This window comes from Gracilinanus agilis, chromosome 1 (assembly GCF_016433145.1).
Source record: "Gracilinanus agilis isolate LMUSP501 chromosome 1, AgileGrace, whole genome shotgun sequence".
Classification (NCBI taxonomy): Eukaryota; Metazoa; Chordata; class Mammalia; order Didelphimorphia; family Didelphidae; genus Gracilinanus; species Gracilinanus agilis.
Genome location: NC_058130.1, coordinates 510,577,798 through 510,600,224, shown reverse-complemented (window position 1 = coordinate 510,600,224; position 22,427 = coordinate 510,577,798). Strand labels below are relative to the sequence as shown.

Below are 22,427 nucleotides of genomic sequence, written 5' to 3'. Positions count from 1 at the left end.
ACTTTTATGACCTTTTGCAAGTTGCCTAACCTATAGGCCTCAGTTTCTTCATATGTAAAATGTGGGGACCTGAACTAGGTAATCTCTGAGGTACTATCAAGCTCTAAATATGGAATACTTTATCAATGGGATAATCTACTTAAAAAAGAAACAAACAACCCAGAACTAGTGATATAATAGGCTAATACAAAATCTCACTACCCATATATAGCCTGTCATTAAGGAATAAGCATTAGTCTGGAAGAACAGCCTAAGAACATTCTATCAGAAAAAGTCCTTTTTCCAATGGATCAAAATTTAACTGAAAGTTTTTTTTCATCATCACAAATAGCTCATTTGCAAATGTGCAAACAAAATACAGTTAACACTATGACAACTATCCATTATAATGGAGTTTAAAGTGTCCCAATAAACTACCATTATGGACTCCTGCTATGATGAGATAATATGACTTGCATTTCTTTCAACAGAGTAAATAAATTATAGTGGGTGCCATCTCCAATGACCTTTAAACCAATCCCACACTCTGATATAAAAATCTAGGGCAATATGACATCAGAGCCCCTTTTTGAGGAAGCTGTATTACTACTGGCAAGGTTGCCCTCAAAGTAGTAATTGGTGCAGTGGTGATGAAGGTAAAGGTGGACATAACAAATGGTGTCCCCATGGGCTTAGTCCTGAGGGTAAGATTAATAATGTGTCAATGGCTTGTGCAAGGGAGAAAAAAAAATCGTTTGGTTTTTTTTTAACCAATGAAGTTGACTTGGCTTTAGAAGACATTCCAATGGTCTCTACAATTAAAAGTGAAGAAGTTTCATGCAAAGAGGATGCTGAAACCAGTTTTATTTTAATTAATTTCTGCATTAGCTATTAAGCAAGGCTCATTATTAGAAGTTTAGGTGGCATGTGAAATTTATCACACATTTGTTCTTGTTTTTCAAAATAACCCTATGACAAATTTACTAAAAGTATTATCACCAATTCAGAGATAAGGAATTTGAGACTCAAGGAAGTTAAGTGATTTTGCCATAGTTCCATAATTAGTAGGTGCTGGAGGCAGAATTGGAACCCATTCCTCTTCTCACCCAAAGTCTAGTTCTCCTTCTATCACACAAATATGTCCCTCATTTTAGTTGTATAGATGATGACAAAAGGAAAGAGAAAGATAAGAAAACAAAAGAAATGCTCAAGGAACAGGGAAGAGAGAGAGCAATAGAAACCCTCTGAAGCCAAATCTATAAAAAGGTATGAAAATGTAAAAAAGAAAGATGGATGAGGCAATTTCAGAGGCACTGGAGAAAAGATCCTCATGTTGAATCTGGACACATAAATTACCCTAGATCTGTGTTGGCGAACCTATGGCACGTGTACCAGAGGAGGCTGCTCCCTCCCTCTCTACCGAGCTTGAGGACATTCCTCACTTTACCCACTCCTCCGCCCAGCAGCCCAATGAGAGAGCTTCCACTCTACCCTATCTGGGGTAAGGGAGTGGCTCACATGTGGCATGGGAGTTGCAGTTTGGACACTCGGTCTCTAAAAAGTTCACCATCACTGCCCAGATACATGCTTTATTCTAGATTAAATTTCTCTACTTCACAAGATTATTTTCCTATTTACTTCTCAATCTTTCCTCTGAATCTCCAAGTCAATTCTCCATCAACCCTACTCCCACCTTGAAGAAATGAATTACTCATTAATCAATTTGAAAAAGACTCATTTTAAAAAAAAACAAATCTCTGACATTATCACTACATCACTGCTCAGAGAATCCTTGATTTTTCTACTTATCGGAAACATGCATTATAGAGACAACTTGTATCTCTGTAGTTTTCTTCCTTATCTTCTTTTTCTATGGAATACTTAAGTTATGTGCATATACTATGTATATACTTAATATACATAAATATGTGTCTATGTGCACACACTTGCATACACACACTTTTTTGAGTGTGTGCTCATGTGTGAGTATTCAGCAAAAGATGTCTTGAAAGGCCAATGCTCTTATAGACTTCCCATATGTTTGCCATCAGGACTAGAAATGACAGACCCAGAGACAAGATGGGGAAAAACAGGCTAGAGACAACTATCAAGGGAAATAAGACCTAGGAGACATAATAGTTTATAAATTCAATATAGATCAACAATTCAGTAATTCTATTAAAAAAAAAAGACTTAGCCAGAGTATGACTTGCAGAAGTCAAGAGTTAATCCTTTTGGCAAAGCCAGGCTCTTTTAGGTCCTCATTAAATTGCTGCATCCAATTCTAATCTACATATCTTAAGAAAGACAAGGTTAAAAGAAGAGAAGTTAATATGATTAACAGATTGAAAAGTTGGACCTTTGAGGAAAGGTTAAAGGAGTTGGGGTTATTTAGTTTAGGGAAAAGACAACTGCAGAATGACTTAATAAATGTCAAGTACATGAAATCCCCTGTTATTCCAATATCTGGAGTAAAGATATAGATAGGCTGGGCTATAATTATAGTAAGAGGTTAAGGCTTTACATTAAGTAGGAAATTCCTAAATGGAACCCAAATCTTCTACCACAATTTTTCTATTACTGAGAAATTACTTATCATTACAAGGTTAATTAAACACAAACAGGCTACCAAGGGGAACTGTAGAACCTATGTCTCTTGACAGAAAACCATCTACTTATCTTAATGGTTTCAGGTTAACTCAGCTTAGAAGCAGGAGGGAAGACTCAGGAACTTTTTGAGAATTGCATGTAGCTCTATGGCAAGTGTACTGGATTTGGAAACTGAGAGTTTGGGTTGAATACTTGCTCTACCATTACTTTCTGTGTGCCCTTAAACAAATTGATTAACCTCTCTGCACCTCAGTTTCCTCATCCATAAAATGAGGGGTTTGAACCTACATGAATTCTAAGGTCCTTTCTAGTTCTAAATCTGTGAAATATATCTTTTCATCATTTTATTCTTCCACAAAGTAGTGATGAGATAATGTTCCAATTTTCATAGGAAGTCTAGAGTTGAATAATGAAACAAACTATTATGTATTCTGATTTTTACATTACCTAGTTTAATAAAGGAAAGCATCCTTTTTGGCTTGAAGACTTTATTGAAAGTTGTCAGGAATGCTTCCATTGGAATGAATCATTTGCTCTAACACTAAAAGGTGCCTTCCAAATCAAGAACTCAGTGGAGCTCTAGGATTAATCATAAATACTAAATTGGACTTAGCTTTTGAGAAAGAGAATCTCTCAAAAGCACTTTAACAATTACTGGAGAATAGCCTGTTGTTTTGCCCTTATTACAAATTTCAGAATAAATAAAAAGTTGCATTTTCTATAACCTAGAAAATAAAAATGGAAAGACATCCTATTTCTTCCCTCTATTAAGGTGGTTTAGCACATTGTTCTCATGGGCTGCAATATTCAAAGAAGGATAATTTGTGAAAAAAGACTATAATTGCTAAGCACTTGATGAACTGTGGCATAATGCTAAATAATTATTCGCTGCCTTTATTCTTCTGTCAAAGTGGGCAAAATCATTTCTTTTTATTGCTTTTTTTAAAATAAGGAAACAAGCCACTGTGACATCCATTTCATTTTAAACTAATGCTTCTATTATTCCATATCTAAATGGAGCTGACATCATCTGCTCTTTAGTGTCCTAAAAGATCTTTAGCTCTCGTCCACTGTTACATGTTTTATGCATTACATGAAATAAAATACCTCAAGATTTTGAAAATATTTATTTTAAAAACAGCAATCAAATTGTCTGTAATCACATTTTCTGCTCTGCTTTGAAAGCTGCATTATTCAATATGCCAGTGGTCTTTTCCATAATGGCGACATATTAGAAATTCATGCTGCTCTAATACAGCTGAATTCACTGATGTACTGCACTCCCTATAGACCTAAAGAAACACGCCTGCTTCAGTTTCGTGTGTCCCGCACAGCACCTACTGATGTGATGGTTGTCAAAACAGTTGTACAGTGGCCTTTGAATTCAGAGTATGCCATGACTGTATGCTAAGAAATGACAATAAATCTGAGCATATACATTATGCTTTGCTTTTGTTGCCAGGAAAAAAATAGAGCATTTGGGAAATAAATCCCTCAATTTTATTGCTTTTTAACATCTTTTCCATTTTAAACTTCAAAACTGGACATTTGAAGCATTTGCAGAAATTACCATCTCTTTTGTTGCATTTTCATTGTAAATTTTCTATAATATGTCATTAGGAACCACATTCCACAAAAAAAGCCTTGTTTCTAAATGAAGCCTTTCAGTGATTGCCTTCTCAAACTTTGTAAGGTTTTCCTTTGTATGAGTGAGGGGCTGTGGCTTGCACAAAGAGCAAGCAATCACTACATGTAGGCCAAGCAACAAGGCGGGCATGACTTTGTACAAGTCTGCATTTCCCCATGGACCAAACCCAGTTAAACCAAACAGTAAATGTGTGTCTGGGTGTGTGATAAAGGCAAATAAATTTCTAAAAATAAATAAACAAATAGAGGAACTTGATTTGGGGTTCAAGAGTCAAAGATTTTCACCTAAGCCATGAATAACTAATGAGGATCTTTTTTTTTACTTCACCTTCCTCAGAATCAGCCCAAATACATGGAATAAGTCCCCCATTTTTTCTGTCCCATCACACATGGGAAAAGCCATGAAAATGGCAAACTCTTAACACAAAGCAATAAGCCAGGTCAGTCCCAGCTGCAGAATAACCACTATCCCTTCACATGAAATGATCCTTTAAGGACTCTCAGATATCTCATTAGCCTACAAAGCATTTCTGAAAGGCAAGTCATTACATGGAAATTGAGGAAAGGAAAGTATCCTTTGGTGAGATTAAGTCACTGGATAAGAAACATAGCTAGTCGGTGGGGAAGCCAGATCCAAGCTTTTGACTTCACTAACCAATGATGTCATGCCCATGAACTCAGTACAGGAAGTTCATCAGTGAACCATTATGCCATTCAACAAACAAAACCAAGAAATGAAAAAAAAAAGAATTTTGAAATATGAAAAATTATCCTCTCCTTTTCCTACCCCTGATATTGAGGAAAACATCTTTTTAAAAGGTTATTTCCCTTTGACATGGAGAACTAGAACTAATACATATTTACTTTGTTAGCTGTAGGAATTCTATCCTGTTTGATGGTTCATCCTCTGAAAAGAGGTTGGGAATGGAATATTTTTCCAATATTGCACCTATCGACCACATGAAAAACTCAGTTTCTTGAATCCTTTGAAGAGCAAGCAAGGTACTTGAATGGTTATATAATATATGTGGTAGCAAAGGCCAGGAGAGAAAAATTTGACGCAATGCTGAAAAGGGGTCTGGAGAAAGAGGAAGCATTAGGAATGTTTGGAAGGAAGGGTAAATATAAGAATGTATATTTTTGTGGCATACTCATCAAAGTGTATAGGCATATGAAGACCTTCAATGAGAAAGGTTCCCAGGGTCATTTGTTATTTTGATTGATTAAAAGAAAATAGTATATTGATTAGCCAAGAAGTCTATTAGCAAAGTCACATATCCAAGGTTGAGTTTTGCAAGGAAGTCTGTTGTGAAGATTTCTATACTTGAATTCAAAAGACAAATGACCTGAATAATAACTCTCCTACTTAATGGCTGTTTGACCATCAAAAAAATGACTCAGTTTTTCTTGGTCTTAAGTTTCCTCATCTGTAAAAAGGAAGTCATAATCATTGCACTACAGATCTCAAAGATTTGTTGTAAATGAAGCATTTTCAACAAATGACAAGCATTTATTAAATACCTATTATGTTCAATGCAAGTAATACAAAGAAAGACAAAGAAAAAATGAAAAACAGCCCATTCCCTTAAGAAACTTACATTCGACTAGGGAAAGCAATATGTAAACAGGTAAGTGAAGACAATATAATATGATGAGACAGAATGCCTCAATATCTATGGAGATCAGAAAAGGCATTTCCAAAGGAGTTGACACTTAGGTGGAGCCTAGAGGGAAGCTAAGGATTCTAAAGGGTAGAAGTGAAGGTGTGTCTTCCAGAAATGGAGTGATAGACTTTCAAAGAATTGGAGATGGAAAACAGAATATAAAGTTCAGGGAATAGGGAGAGCAAAGTAGATAACATGGTATATAGTGCAAGGAACACTAGATTTCAAATCAGAAGATCCAGGTTTAAATCCTGGCGCTCCAATATACTACATGTGTGATCTTGGGCAAATCAATTAACATCTCTACCTTCAATAATTAGGCAGTTAGATTCAATGAACTCCTAAGTCCCGTCTAGTGCAAATTCCATGATGTTATGAAGTGGGTCAATTTGGCAGAAACATAGAACATGGAAGGAGGGAATATGTGAGGTGAGTTTAAAAGATATATTGTAGACATATTGTAAATGGCTTTAAATGCCAGCATGAAGAATTTGAATTTCATCCTAGAGCAGTGGTTCCTAAACTTTTTTGGCCTACCACCCCCTTTCCAGAAAAAATATTACTTAGAGCTCCCTTACAGTTATTCACCGCCCCCAAATGCACCTGTGGCCATCAATGCTACCCTGGATCACTGCAGCACCCACCAGGGGGCAGTGGCGCCCACTTTGGGAATCACTGTCCTAGAGGGAGCCAGTCAGACATGATTTGGCAACTCTAATCTGTTAGTTGTGTTGAGGATAGATTATAAAGGGATTAGACTGAAGGTGGAGAGACCAAATGGGAGATTATCATAATAGGGAAAATGAAGGGTACTGAGAGTCTTCAACTGGAGCAGTGGCTATATATGAGCGCAGAGAAGAATAAAGGTAGAAGTGAAAAGAAGAAATGTATTGGAGTGGAATTGATAAGAACTGGCAACTGGGTCAGAGACTAGGATGAGTCAAAGATAACTCCAAGGCAGTGAGCTTGGGTGACTGGAAGGATACATGGGGCTCTCAACAGAAATGGAGAACTCAGTGTTAGATACTAAAGAAATGTGAGTCAGTAATATTTGCAGACACTTCGGATTATGTAATGTTCCATTTATTGGTCAGCCTGGATAGTAGACTAAAGAACAAGTATTAGTTAAGAATGAATGAGAGAAATGTTCTATTAGGAGTTGGGAAAACTATAGACTCTGTGAATGACTTTAAATGACATGAAATACTGGGTTGACTCTATTTTTCATTTTCCTAATCTGTCTGGTTATCTTTTTTTTTTTTAAAGAAAAAAGCCCATAATGATACTGAGTCCATGGCATTTGTTTTTCTGTGACTGATAATGGGCAGTTCCTCTTCTAAAATGAAACCATTTTCTAAGGGGAAGCCCAGCAAAAATATACCCATTTGAAAACTGGGCTAAAAATACCTAATTATGGCACAATGATTAAAACCTAACTGAGAACATATAAATGGATGCTGCCAAAATCAAAATCTAAGGAGACTGCTTTATTAACAGTGGTGATGCTGTCCTTTAATCCAATTAAAGTTATTTGCCTTTATACACAAATCCATGTAGGCTATATTCTATATTCAACTAGCCATTTACAGTTAGAGCTTATGGAAAGGACATTATTTCATGCTCTGCATGGTGGCTTTGAGTAGTTTTTGCTCATATTGTGTGTGAGCTTTTGAGAAGAGCTTTGAAAAGGAAATACTAGGTTCCTTCCAGGCCCATTTTGCTGTTTAATTTCATCAGCTTTTCGTTCTGTGTTTGCATAAGCAGTTTGGTCAGGAATTGTGAGCTATTCACCAGAGTGGCTCAGTTATTGGCAGGCAAGTCATTGTAGTTTAATAGCTAAATTTTTGGATCACATCAACCATGAGTACCAGTAAAAGGTCCAGAGACTTAGAATTAATTTGAGTAAATTCTCTTCGAGAAGAGTGGCTTGAAAATGCTTTAAAAAATCTATTATTTCCAAAGTACTTTTTAAAAGCAAATAATCCCTTAAAGACTTATAAACTTCCAAGGTGTGAATACTGAGGGTCATTTATCTTGACATTCATATTCTTCTGGGGACTGAGGTGAATGTGAAAACAGCTTAGCAGCATAGTGTCTGTCTTCTTTCCCACTGACATCAAATCTAGTCTAGGCTTTCATGGCCTCTCGAAAACCTCCAAGAAGCTCTTTTCTACCTCAATAAAAAGGAAGTCCTGAAATAACCCAAATATTACAAAAAAAACATTTTGTGATAGCAAAGAATTGAAAATAAAATTGATGCCCCTCGATTGGGGAAAAGCTTCACGAATACACGAATATAATGGAATATTATTGTGCTATAGGACAAGAAATATGATGAATACAGAGACATGGAAAGACTTACACGAACTGATAAAGAGAGAAGTTAAGCAAAGCCAAGAAAAATATACACAATGACTACAATATAAACGGAAAGAACAATCACAAAACAATCAAAATGAATGTTGTAAAACTACAAAGGAATAAATATGGCTCCAAAGAAGAGACATAAGGCATTGCTTCCACTCCATTCCCTTGAAGAGGGAGAAGATCCGCAGTTATGGTACATTGTATATACATTCAGGCTTTTCTGATGTAGTGAGTAGTTTAGGTGAATTTTTGCCCTTTTTTTTCTTTAAAAAATTTATTAATTGAAATGCCTTTCTGGGCGGGAGAAGAATACAGGAGAAGTTTTGATGATGTAAAAAAAATTTCCATAAAAAGTTATTTTTAAAAAAGAGCCTCTGGGGGCAGCTGGGTAGCTCAGTGGATTGAAAGTCAGACCTAGAGATGGGAGGTCTTAGGTTCAAGTCCAGCCTCAGACACCTCCCAGCTGTGTAACCCTGGGCAAGTCACTTGATCCCCATGCCCATCCTTGCCACTCTTCCACCAAGGAACCAATACACAGAAGTTAAGGGTTTAAAATATATATATATATAAAGAACCTCTCCTTCATCCAGAATGCTTCTTCCTCTGAATTCTTACCATATCTATATTCATGATAGTTAATAACATAGTATCTTTTTTGGCTAATAGAGTCTTAAGTTAGTTTTTGCTTATCTAACAATATTATAAGCTTTTTGCAGCAGAGATCATGTTTCCTAAATAGCTAATAATGATGATGATGACGATGACTGGCCCAATGAATGGTATTCTGGGAGTCAGGAACACTCATTTCTTAATTCAAATCTGGCCTCAGACTTTTGCTGGTTGTGTGACCTTGTGAAAATCATTTAACCCTATTTGCCTCATTTTCCTTATCTATGAAAATGAGCAGGAGAAGAAAATGGCAAGCCACTTCAATATCTTTGTCAAGAAGACCCTAAATGGGGTCAGGAATATTTGGACACAACTTAAATGACTCAACAACAATGATAACATTTATAAAGCTTTTAATATTTGTCAGGTACTCTGCCAAGCATTTTACATTTATTTCCTTTGAACTTCACAGCCATAGGAGGCAGATGCTATTTTTAATCTTCATTTTACAGATAAAGGAACTGAGGCCAATAGAAGTGAAGTGATTTGTCTAGAGCCATACAAATAGTAAGTGTCTAAAACTGGATTTGAACTCGTCTTCTTCTCCCCAGTCCTAGAACTCTATTCACTACCACCTAGCTTCTCCCCTAGGAAGCTATTACTATTTCCTTTTTTAAAAAACCTTTACCTTCCATCTTAGGATCAATATTGTGTATTGGTTCCAAAGCAGAAGAGCGGTAAATACTGGCCAAGAGAGGTTAAGTGGCTTGCCCAGGATGACACAGTTAAGTGTCTAAGACCAGTTTTGAACCCAGAACCTCCCATCTCTAGGTTTGGCTCTCAATCCACAGAGTCACTGAGTCACACCACTGTCACCTAACTTCCCCCTATTATTATTTCTTTAATAGTTTCTTGAGCATCTAAAGATCAAAGCAGGCTCTCAGTAATCGACAGAATGATATTATAGTTATACTTGAGCTAAGAACAAGACACAAAGAAGATTCTTCTAAAAGGAATGTTGGTAGGTAGAAAAGAATTTCTTATTCATTAACTTTCTCTCTTTGTTAGATTCCTATTGAACTTTTATACTGTGTTTCACTGCATGTAATTAGTAAAAAGCTTGTACTTCAGCCTTGGCAAAGATCTCGATGTAATATCGGCTCTTTCATCCTTGTGTCATAAGCTAAAGTGATTTTGGAATTTCACTAAAAGCCCAAGCCTATCAATACCAGACCACATTGCCATATATCAGAAAAATGAATTCAATAGAGAGGGTTGAATACATGCCATCAGCTAGAACACCCAAAGATAGAGCCAGACAGAATTATCTAGCAGGGTATCGTTCCATAAGATGTTCTTTTGTTAGGCAGAGTACGTCTTCACCTACTCTGTGTGTCAGGAGTTCTAGGCAGGGCATTCTGTTTCCCAGAATATTATTTCTACCCACTTTCCTGGTGTATGAAATGCTATAACATGGGATTTATAGCAATATTAAGCAAAGTGGAACTTTATCCCTTGAAACAAATATTAAATCTTTGGAGAAATAGCACTTAGACATTTACATTTTAGTATCAACTAACTTATTAGAGCTTTTACAAAGAGCAGGTTTCCAGGGGGGATATGCTGTGAACTTCAGGATAATTTAATATACTTTTCAGAGTATCATGCAATCATTTACTGCTTACAGCATGATTAAAGAATTTCTAGCAAGAACTTCTTGGGCTAGTGGTATCAAATTCAAATAAAAATGGTTTCCTCCTGGCTACATATTGACTTAGACAATCACAAATTAACATTATCTGTGTTTTGTTGTACTTTCATCAATTTTGTTAAACATTTCCCAATTATATTTTGAATCTAGTCTAGCTATAACAACTAAATAGTAACCACTGTTTCAATGGAAATAAATTAGAATTTTATTCTAAACTCTGTCATTTGTCAGTTATGTGATTTTGAGAGTAATTTATATACTCTGTGCTACAATTCTTTTATATGTAAAATGAAAGTGAGGTTGAAGATGATAATAGTAATGCCTACATTATTTACAGTACAAGGAAGGGCTGAATGTCAAAATGTTTAAAAAGCAATGAATCTGGAGTGAGGGGAATACTGGTTGAATCCCAGTCCAGACACACTATCTGCATGACCTTAGACAAGTCACTTAAGGTTTCTAAGACTTAATTTCTTCATGTATAAAATGAAGGGGTTGGACTAGACGGACTTTCAGGGTCCCTTCTAGCTCTAGGTATTTGACAATGATGATGTGATTCAAAATATTAGTAAAAGACTTCAAAATTTAGATTAAATGCTATGCCGGGCTGGGTTTCGGAGAATCATTTATGAAACATACTTCTCTTTTCTTGGTAGAGAAATGGTAAATGATGTATACTAAATGTTGAATATGCTGTCAAGCATACTCACAGTGTTGGTTGGCTTTACTTGATTCTTCTTATAAGACTTTTATGGAGGTTACAGAAAATAATTATAATGTGAAAAAGCAAAACCATCAAACATTTTAAAAAATGAGACTATATGTATGAAGCCATTTATAAACTATAAAACAATGTACAAATGTCAATTGTGATTATTAAATTCTTTGAAATTCTAGGAGTACCAAGTTGTTAATATGAAGGAAGATGAATCAAATTAATGTAAATGAAAAGAAAAATTAATTTTGTGACTTAGAAATAAATGACTTACTTTTCCCGAGATCATGTCATGAAAATGAAAGTACTTCTAGCAAAAAAGGTTTTATAGAACATCCCTTAATCTCACATGGATATAAAAGTAGCCTATTTTCTTTGATGGCTTGTAAACTATTCCTGAAGGTAATTCCCCCCAAAAGAGTTCTGCCCATATTCTGAAAATGGTAGAATCAAAGGAATAATTAAAGATTCTTCAAGATGTTTTAAGTCCTAGTATGTTTGTTTTAAAAGTCTCATTACTTTCTTCTCATTTTCCTAGGTAGAGAGTCTCTCTATCAAGCTAAAATATTCTGGAGACATTATGCACTGATATTGAAAGTCTTTTTTTGGCAATGTCACACACTCCCTCCCATACTGGTTAGGATAAAATAAAAATTGCATGTGATCCCACTTCCAATCATGGGTAAAAGCTGTAGTCTATATTCAGTCAGTTAATAAACATTTGTTAAGCAACAATTATGTGCCATATAGTGTACTAAAGAACCGAGGATCCAAACAAGGGATTGTCCAAAAGACTTAATTTCAGCTTCAAATAGAAATCCATTGCAATGTCTTTCCATATCCATATCAGAATAACCTGACTGAAAACTCAATTTATTTAGTTAAGGCTAGATAACCAAGTAATCTATCTGACAGTCAAAATGCATTAATGATTCTGGTAACAAAAATGTTGCTTGGAAGAGTTATTGTATTTAAAATTAACAAGTTAATCAATCAGATCAATATGACTATAATAGCATGGGTACGTAGATTGTTAGATAAGTCCACAAACAAAAAAAATGGATTGTTATTACAGAAGAGAAAGGTATCTACAAGCAAGCTGCAGAGTGCTGTGTTCTTTCACCCTGTTCTACTATATTATTCAGATGAAGATATAGGGGAGATGTACTTATCAAATTAGGGGATCACACAAAGCTTAGAATTCAATAATCAAATAAAGATAAAATTACCTAAACAGACTGGAATGATGGACCTAAACGAAAAAGATGAAATCTAAAAAAGATAACTTTAAAACCCTATATTGAAGTTTAAAAAATCAATTAAATGAATATAAGGTGAGAGAAAACTAGCTTAACAACAGTTTAAGTGAAAAAGGGTATCTATAATGATAAACTTGGCGATACGAGCCAAGAGTGCTTTTAAAAAAAATTAATGCAATCTTAACCTGCATAAAAAAAATTCATCAGATCCAGATCAAGGGAGATAATTAATTGTGCCACTACTGTACTGGCTGCCAGTCAGATTTAGTCAAACTAGTATTATTTGGAACCTCTACAATGTTCAGAAATATATAACATGTAGGCATCACACATAACACATGTCAAATTAGACTGTATCCAGATAGAAGTGACCAGCATGATAAGGGACTTAAAAATTATGTCATAAGGAAAACTTGAAAAGAACTAGTGTTATTTGGGGTTTGGCAACTTTCTTCAAATATTTGAAAGACTATCATGTGAAAGTGAGATCAGAATTACTCTTTATAACTCCTGGCTTTAGAGGGCAGAACTGGGGCCAATGAATAAACTACAGAGACATTGTTTTGGCCCAACATAAGAAAAAAAGTCCTAACAACTATCACTGTCCAGTGGAATGGGCTATATTTAAAAGTGGTGACATTTCTTGTGGAGGAACAAATTCCAACAAATGGCAAATAACCATTTGTCAGAGTTGTTGTTGTAAAGATTAATTACACCATTAATTAGGTGATCAGATTAGAGTGTGCAAAGTTCTCTTCCGGCTCTAGTACTATAAGATTCTATGATTATAATCCTGTCAATCCTGTATTTAGGACTTCTTATTCTTGTATGAACATTTGAAATAAATAAGTAATGGTTTCACTTTGACTTTTAATAAAGAATAGATGGAAAATCACTTTAGCATTTTGCATAATATAGTACAGAAATATAGGTCATGTGGAGAACACTTTAAGCAGTTGTCAGTACCTCTGATTTCATAATACTGTTTTATGATCATTTTTAAAGTCTCACTCATTAAACCAGCTCACCACTATATCCCTCCAAGACCCTCAAATGGGAAAAGGTACTTACCACAGAAATTGAATTTGAAAGCAGTGTTCCATCTTGGCCCAGCATGTTGGATACAGTAATTTCAGGTAGGTTCATATTTTGTGGATGGAATGGAAGCAGCCCATTATGGTTCATTGGGTGGCAAAGAGGGTGGTATCCAGATTCTACCTCATTCAGGTGCACCAGTGAGTGGTCAGGTAGCGAAGGGGGTGTAATTGGAGGAATGTTAAAGTCTTCACTTTCAAGACTTGGGCCAGGGTAAGACTGTGAAATGAAAATAAGAATATTGTTGAAAATCATCACACACAAATGAGCATGTCCTCATATAACCCGCTTATATGTTACTGCAGGCAGTAGCATCAATTTAGCAAAAAGAACATTTCAAATACTCATAGATTCTCCTGTTGTAGCTTGGCCATTATGCATGGAAGGAGAGTGCCTTAGAGGCAAAGCCCCTCTGATATGCACACGGTCTCCATTAGGCAGGATTTCTCCCCTTCTCCATCCCCCACCACAAAGCTGGAATCAAACAGATTTCAATGGTCCCATTAAAATTTTCCAGAGTCTTAATCTGGCTGAATACCTTTTTCATGGGAACTGTGGGGAGGGAAGGCAATTTATAAAATTAATGTTTGATTGGATGTGCTTCATAGGTCTCCCTACAGCTCAGATCATGGGCTGTAATAAAATGAATTCCAGAAACTTAGGTTTGGGGAAAAAAAACCACATACTCACCTTTCCACTGGGGGGAAAATAATAATAATAATAAAGATGCTTATGCAAACTGGAATATAGCCTCATTGAAAGTATGCTATATAAAACCAAAAAGAAACAAAACGAAAATAGTGTTGCAATTGAAATTGAGGTAAACAAAACAAAGATAGTGTTGCAATTGAAATTGAGGTAAACTGAGGCACAAGCTCCAAACATAATCATTTATTAGCAAAGTTGAAATTTGGCAATAAAACAGGGTCTCATACTCCTCAGTAAGCTAAGACTCTGAGTAAAGGCTGGTAGATCATTTTTATAGGCAAAAGGAGCAGCATCCGAAAAGTAGAAAGCAGCATCATAGATGGGGAAGACAGTACAATTGGATACAAAATAAGAAGCATCATAACTGTGGGAAGCAATATAATTGGCTGGAAATTGGGAATGTGGTACAACCAATTAACCCCTCCCTTCATCTTTCTCGGGAATTCTGAATGATTTAATCTGCCTGCAAAAATAACTAATAGTACAGCTAGTGGTATACAGATAACAAGTTTCTTTTAATTAAAGTGATTTATAGAGAAACTGAACTTTTAAAACTTAGCTCAGAGGAGACTGAACTTCTGAACCTATAAACTCCCAACTTAATTCAAAGACAAAGAAAAAATGACTTAGGCAGTTATACAAAAATGGTGGTGGTGATATAGAGAATAATCAATTATGAAATAGACTCAATTTTCATTTTGTCAACAGGAAGGGCTATTTGTAGCTACAAATTTATATGAAGACAATCTTCTTGATTTCAGACTATTAACATTCATTTACATGAATTATTTTCCTTAGGAATTAAGTAAAAACAGAATATTGCAGATACCTAAATTCATTTTATAGATTTTGTAGAATAGTAATAATCCAAATTAAGGAGTAGGATTTAATCAGTGAAATAATAACTACTGATATATGTGGTTTCCCCTGGAAGCTGTCACCAGAGAAAACTGTAAAAGGAAGAGTATTTGGGAGATCCTAGCTCAAAAGAGCAAAAGAAATTAGAAGAATGATATAATAAAAAAAAAACCATGAAACAATACTGATGAACATATTCGTGGACAAAGATGTTTCATTGAAAGATAATAATCTCGGTCCCACTATTTTTATGAGTCCTATTATTTGACTTTGGAGAAGCTTTATGGTCTTCAGAATCATCAGTAACAAGGTTTACCTTGTATAATGTAACATAACTGCATGCTGAGATAGGCAAGATTTTCAGTGGTCATATAGGAGGGCAGCCAGAAAGTGAAAGCCAAAGACAGTAGTTAGAAGGTAGTCATTGGGAGCTCTGCCATTAAGCTTCATACAAGTACATCCAAGAGCCTGGGGTTATTTTCTCCAGATGGTGTCTATTTGTCTAACAGAAAGAAAATCTTTGAAATGCACTTGCTAAATGTTTTACAAGTTCTGATATATTTGTTTAGGTGCTGCTAGAAGACATGATTAAATGAAGAAGTACTAGGAACATCTGGAACTGAGGCAGATCCTGAAGAGAGCAGGAAAAGCATGTAGATGGTGTGTGTGTGTGTGTGTTTGCATGCATACATGTGTGTGCATGTGCGATGGGAGACTGGAAGGGGTTAGGAGGAGAGAATGAAGGATGAGTCCAATTTAGCCTTGCAGATACAATCTTAAAATGTAAAGACCTGGAAGAAATGGCCAGATATATATTTTCACTGTTTCTTAGTTATTGCAAAGGCTTAGAGTGCACATCATTAATTTGAAGAAATACACCGTTAGTGATAAGTATTATTTTAAATTAAAGTCTTGCTTGCCATTAGCCAAATTACCTTCAGCTTCTGGGGCTCTGGGTTTATATTAATTTTCATGACTTTTTCAGGTCGTGGAATGGCTTTAACATGAGCTGCAGCAAGAAGGGTGGTCTAATAGAGAAGATGTTCTAATGATGCATAGGAGGAATTTTACATAGAACATGTACTTGCTATGTAGTGGAAGACCATTTGAGCCTTCTCCCAGCATTGCCTTTCTCCTCCATCTTATATTTATGTGGAATGACTTAATATTTGGGCTTCTTAGCTTCAAATCATTGACTTTTAAAGTTGAAAGGGATGACCCAAGAGGCAATTCATTCCTACTTGAAGCATGAATCCTCTCTTATCAAAGTGGCAAGTTTTGGATTTCATGATGTTTTATCTTTAAACAGCTATGGGGTAAACAAGGTTGCTGTTTGATCCTCTACTGAATGAGGCAGAAACACTATAATAATAAGGGAGAAATAAAGTTCTGGCTTTAACAAGTGATACTTAAGTGTATGAAAATACTCAATGATACTCTCTCTAGTGTTTGGTGTCTTTCTGTAATAGAATTTCCCTGGTAGTTAGGTTTTAATTTGTGGTGTTTCAAAGGGAGGTTTAATTGGTATCACTTTACATTCAGTGATAACAATTGTACTGCAATTTAACTCAGCTACATGGTTATTTTCATGTAATTACACATTAACTTCATTTAACCCATGTAATTACATACCAGAACCGCAGATTCCACAACTTAACCAGAAATAGGTAGTTAGAGTGATCATTAAATATAACTGTACAAGGTTATTACTAAGCAGCTTATACTCGTGTCAAAGAAAATCTTCAGAAAAATCATGATATGGTTATTTGTTACAAGCTGGTTACGGTGTAATTGGAGCCATGTAATTATATAATGGCATCTAAATGTACCAATACTGACAAAGAACTAACTATGATGTCAGATTTAACTTTGCTGGAAATCTTTGTATGTGTGTGGAAATAAATTAGGAAATCTAGAAAAATATCTTTGTAAGTAAGATATATCTGTCCTATGATAAAGGCTTTATGAAATGAATACTGCCAAGTTTCATGTTAACCAGGTTTTGCTGGTTTTGTTTTAGGGAAACCGGATTAGAGATTTAGAGTTAAAATGAAATGTTAAAGAAAAACTAGTCTGATTCCTTATTTTACTGATGAGGAAACTGGTCATACTTAAGAGTCACACAAGTAAATTGATAAGCTCCGATTCAAAGAAGTTCTCAGGCTCCAAATAGAATATTTCTTCCACTAGACCAAATTTCCCGTATATATCTCAAAATAGTAATGATTGTGATGATATTTGAGAGTGATAAATTAGTTAAAAAGATGGTTAAGGAAATGTGGTTCGCAAATTTCCATTCTGCATTAGCTTGACCAAGTGTATTCCATATACAGAACACTGGAATTTAACCGCTGACACCATAATACTACTCATTGATATTCAAAGGTAAAAGCAACCAACAAAATGGATGAGATGAGAGATTTTTAGTCTTTAGGCAACTTAAGAACCAGATCTCTGATGATTTACTTTGCTCCTTACTGAGGCTACTGTTGCCTTACAGTATAAAGGGCAACCTGGGCTATATTACATGACTCTGTGAGAAGAACATTACCACTAGAACTATAGTGAAATCACAGAAGATGATCTTGTCTTCCAGTTCCTTTTTTTTCATTGTTGTTATTAGTTTTGAATGGTCATAATAACAACAATAACAACAGAAAGCATATATATATATATATATATATATATATATATATACACACACACACACCAGCACTTCACGGTTTTTAATGTACTTCACAGCAGCCATAGAATTATGACCCTCATTTTATAGATGAAGGAACCAAGGCAGAGAGTTTAAGAGACTTGCCCAACTAGAAATTTCAGAGCTAGAATTTAAATCAAAGTCTAGAGCAAGTGTACAGTTTCTGTGCAGATAATAATTTTAGGAATTTTAATCTTTTTGGCTAGAACTTTTGGGAAGGGTGTCTGAGAAAGAAAGCTTGGTAGTAGGGAAGAAGTGAGGGGAGGAGAGTCCATATATAGAGAAATGATAATGATACCCTAGGAGGGCTGTGGAGTTTTGAGGCAGTTAGTGGAATGCACATTATAGTAATCAATCAAAAACATTTCTTATGTACCAGTCACTGTGCTAAATACTGAGGATTTAAAAAAGTAAAAGAAAGTTCCTGCCCTCAAGAAGCTTACAATCAAATAGATATGGCCATTTGGCTAGAGCCTCTAGGACTGAAGTCAGCGAACAGGAGCAAGTGAAAAACAGATTGGGCAGATCCTAAATGAGCAGCTAGTACAGAAGGGGAGGAGCATTGGCAAGCTCAGAGAAAACTCAAATAGAGGAGAGAACTGTGGACAGCTTACTGAGAGTAATAGTTCTGATTTTAAGCTTTTATCTTTTTATTTGAAACTATATATAAGGAGTTTAGGGCCATTATCATATTAGTACAAGTTCTGTGTGTTGTTGAGGGAAAGGGATCATTATACCTGGACTCTTGAGTATGTCATGCAGAAAAATCTGCAAAATCTTTTTAATTATATGTAAAAATTTATTTTTTATCTTTAGTCTTCACCTTTCTCTCTTAATTAGATAAGAATTCTCTCTCTAGACACAATTATAAAAGGTATATACTGTATCTAGGGGGAGAATTCTTAACTACTTAAACTATTTTCTCTTGTAATTTTTTTATGGTATGGCCTTTCATATATATTCTACATATCAATTTTGAGTTTACTGTGGTATAGGGTAAGATGGTAGTCTGAACCTAATTTCTGCTGAACAGCAAGTTTGAACTTTAATGATTTATAGCATAACGAGGTCTATTAATGCTATTCACCCTTCAGGCTACTTTTTCCTATTTCTTCCTTTCAAATTCTAAAACTTTTGTTTCTCTTAATGAATTGGGTATAATTTTATCTATGTCTATAAATTAATCTACAATTTAATTGGTATAGAACTAAACATATAATTTAGGAAGTATCATCATTTTTATTATTATTGGCTCAATCTAGGCATGGACAATGAATATCTCTCCAGTTCTTTGGATTGCTCATTATTTTTTTTAGCACAATTTTTTGATTGTATTAAAACGGACTTTCCTATGTCTTGTTAGATTGATGCCTAGATATTTAATTCATTTTCTACTTATTTTGTAGGGGGCTTCCTTTTCTGTAATTTACACCTGGATGTTATTTCTATTTACCCATATTCTAACCTCATTCTACTCTAACCCCCCAAAAGGTAGGAATATAAAGAAATCTTTCAATAATAGATAGCAAAGCTTAACTTCAATTTCTAAAAAAATTCTTTCGATTTTATCAAAGGGCTGCTTTGTGAATACCTAGAGAGGGAAAAGTGATCATTATATATTATCATGGGTTCCTTAAGAACACATCATATTAGTCCAATTCATTTCTCTTTGCAAAATAGTTACCAGAATGGGATATTGTGTAAGTACCACATAAATGATATATCAGTATAACCTGGCCTCATGGAAAAGATGCAGGTATGTAAGCTGAGTAATATAGTACAACTATGTATTTGGAACTGGTAGAACAATTTGACACAAAGAGCAGTGACATGCCAGAGTGCCTTTTGTTGGCCCTGTACTGTTCGATACTTGTCAATGGTTTGGATAAAGGCACAGATAATATTTGTTTCACATTTCTGGATGACAAGAAAGCACTACTATTCCTACTGCTATCAGACACAACTACTATCCATTGTTTCTCTTTGTACTAAACTCGTAATAGGAGCATTTACACCATTAATGAGTTTTGGTAAACAAGCATTTTTTTCTTGCTGGATGAATTTTATCTATTTATCACTTTGTGAGCTTTATTTAGCAAATTTACATTTTAAAGGGTATCATTAGCATTGTTAAATTTATTAATTTATTAAAATGTGAATAATGATGGAAGATACTCTCTTAATTGAAGAAAAGTTGTGAACATAAGGTTAACACAAGGCCCACAGACTGAAAGTGGGAAAGATTGTTAGCCCTCTCAGAGACTGAAGCTCAGGTCAATGACAATTGAAATATAACTTTAAAAATATATACTCCAAATGTTAACAAAGCTAATTAGTATCTGAGGAGAGATTTGAGTCTAATCTTTCTCTCTCCAAGTCTACCACATTATCAACTAGAAAAAAAATAGAATATCAGAATGTGAATACAGAAGATTTTAGCAGGTGAAAAAAAGATTGAATATAATGAAATGAAAGTTTAATAGGAATAAAATGCAAAATCTTATATTTTGGTTAAAAAAAAACACCAAATGCACAAATAGAGGATGCAAGAAACGTAGTTAGACAACAGTTAATGTGGAGAAGATCATAAGGTATCCATATGCCAGCTAACTAGAATTCAAGAGTGTGACAAGGCAGCCCCCAAACTAATAAGACTTTAGGCTAAATTAGAAGCTGTGAGTCCAGAATGAGGGAGATTAGAAGCAATCTAATTAGGGGCTACCCTGGCTCAATCGCATCTGGATTATGGTTTTTAGTTCCATGCACTACTTTTTTGGGATCACTCCTCATGCAGCTGAACATGTCTAGAAAGCCAAATACGTTCAGCAAAATAATTTGAATTTCTGGAAAGTATTTGTTAACATCTCATGTTTTCTCTTTGAACATGGTGGAAAGAGAAACTATCAGAGAAGAGTGATAAGGATTCAGACATGTAGTCATGAATGTGTCAGGATAAATTTTAACATAAAATGAGGTCTTTAGTGAGTTGAAGAAGGAATCTGTGCCCAGCTTTGTACAACTTAATGTTCTTATTTCTGATAAAGGCAAATATATGCATATGTGTGTATACGTACATATGTATCTTTGTGAAATTTGCAGATAACATATATATGTGTATACATATGTATCCTTGTGAAATTTGCAGATAACAAAAAGCTGGAAGAGATAATGCTAATGCATTGTGCAGATTGTCAGGATTTGAATAGATCTTCCCTGACAGTTTAGAGCCTTGAGCAGAATCAGATAAGATGGCTTTCAATAGAAGTAAATGTAAAATTTTGCATAGGTTCAAAAAATCAGTTTCACAAACATCACAGAGTAAGGGATGCATGGTTAGATGGAAATTTTGGGGAGCTAAGTTTTGGACATTTGAGTGGACCATAAGCTCTTTATGGAGAGGGATGTGAATTAATGAAAGATGTCCTCAAGTATTTAAAGGACTGCCATGTAAAAGAGAGAGTAGACTTGTTTGGCTTGCTCTTGGAATGCAAAACTATGATACTAGAGAATTGGGGTAGATGTGGGATAAAGCACATTTTGATTTGATGTAAGGGGAAAAGCCTACCATTCAGCACTGCTGAAAAATAGAATAGCCTGCCTTGGCATGGTGGGTATTCTCTTACTGGGGCTTTCATGCAGTGGCTTAATGATCATTTATTAAAGATGTTTTTGCAGGAATCCCACATATACTAGATAATCTGTAAGGTCTCTTCCTATTCCTGGATCCTATGGTCTACTCCTCTTCCCTGCTGGAATAGTAACAGTGGGGTCAAACCAAGTTCTGTAAATTAACAATAAAAAGAGATTGGAAAATTTTGTATGCAGGGATTAGGGATAGGTTTCTATACTGAGGGTTGATAAATACTGACTTTTCAAGTTCCCACTCAGAACTAGTTTGGACTTTGCTGTATTGTATCTTCTCCAGCATATTATGGTCAATTCCCTGTGTCAGTTTGGGTAATGCAGTGTGAATTCAGTCACAAGTGATCCTTTCTTGGTAACTTGGTGCAAGTAAGAATAGCAGTTTATTAATTTGCAATAAAAGAAGACTTCAGAGGGAGTGTTTTGTTGTCAGCATTAGTCTGGTCTTGGAGGTAGGAGGACCTAAATTTGACTCGTACCTCAGAAAATTACTAGCTGGTCAAACTATTAAACTTTTCTGGACTGCAGTTTTCTTATTTGCAAAATGTATTGGGGCTGAACTTGATGGCCACTAAGGTCCATTCTAGCTATAACATGATCCCATGGTCTTAGTGTCCTAAGCAACTCTCTAAGGCTAAAAGGTATAAAAAATTTACTATTTATTGATCACCCCTAAAGAAAAAATACGTCTGGACAGAAACCAAACCAAACCAAATTAAATCACCAATATGATTATGTAACAAATTACTTTCCTGGTCCCTGACAGGACCTCCCTTTTTAGAAAGATCATGATGAAGAGGTCCTATTAATGATCCAGTCTTTTTAGTAAGAATGGAATTTAGAGACCGGGGTTGGCGAT

General features: G+C 35.2%; 1 protein-coding gene across 1 annotated transcript in view; it reads right to left on the bottom strand.

Moving 5' to 3' along the window:
* The window catches only part of TOX (thymocyte selection associated high mobility group box), a 365,524-nt gene that overhangs the window by 155,461 nt on the left and 187,636 nt on the right, over positions 1-22,427 (bottom strand). Inside the window, exon 3 of the mRNA XM_044657995.1 lies at positions 13,633-13,875. Within this exon, the coding sequence (XP_044513930.1) occupies positions 13,633-13,875 (243 nt within the window). The remainder of the gene's footprint in view (positions 1-13,632; positions 13,876-22,427) is intronic.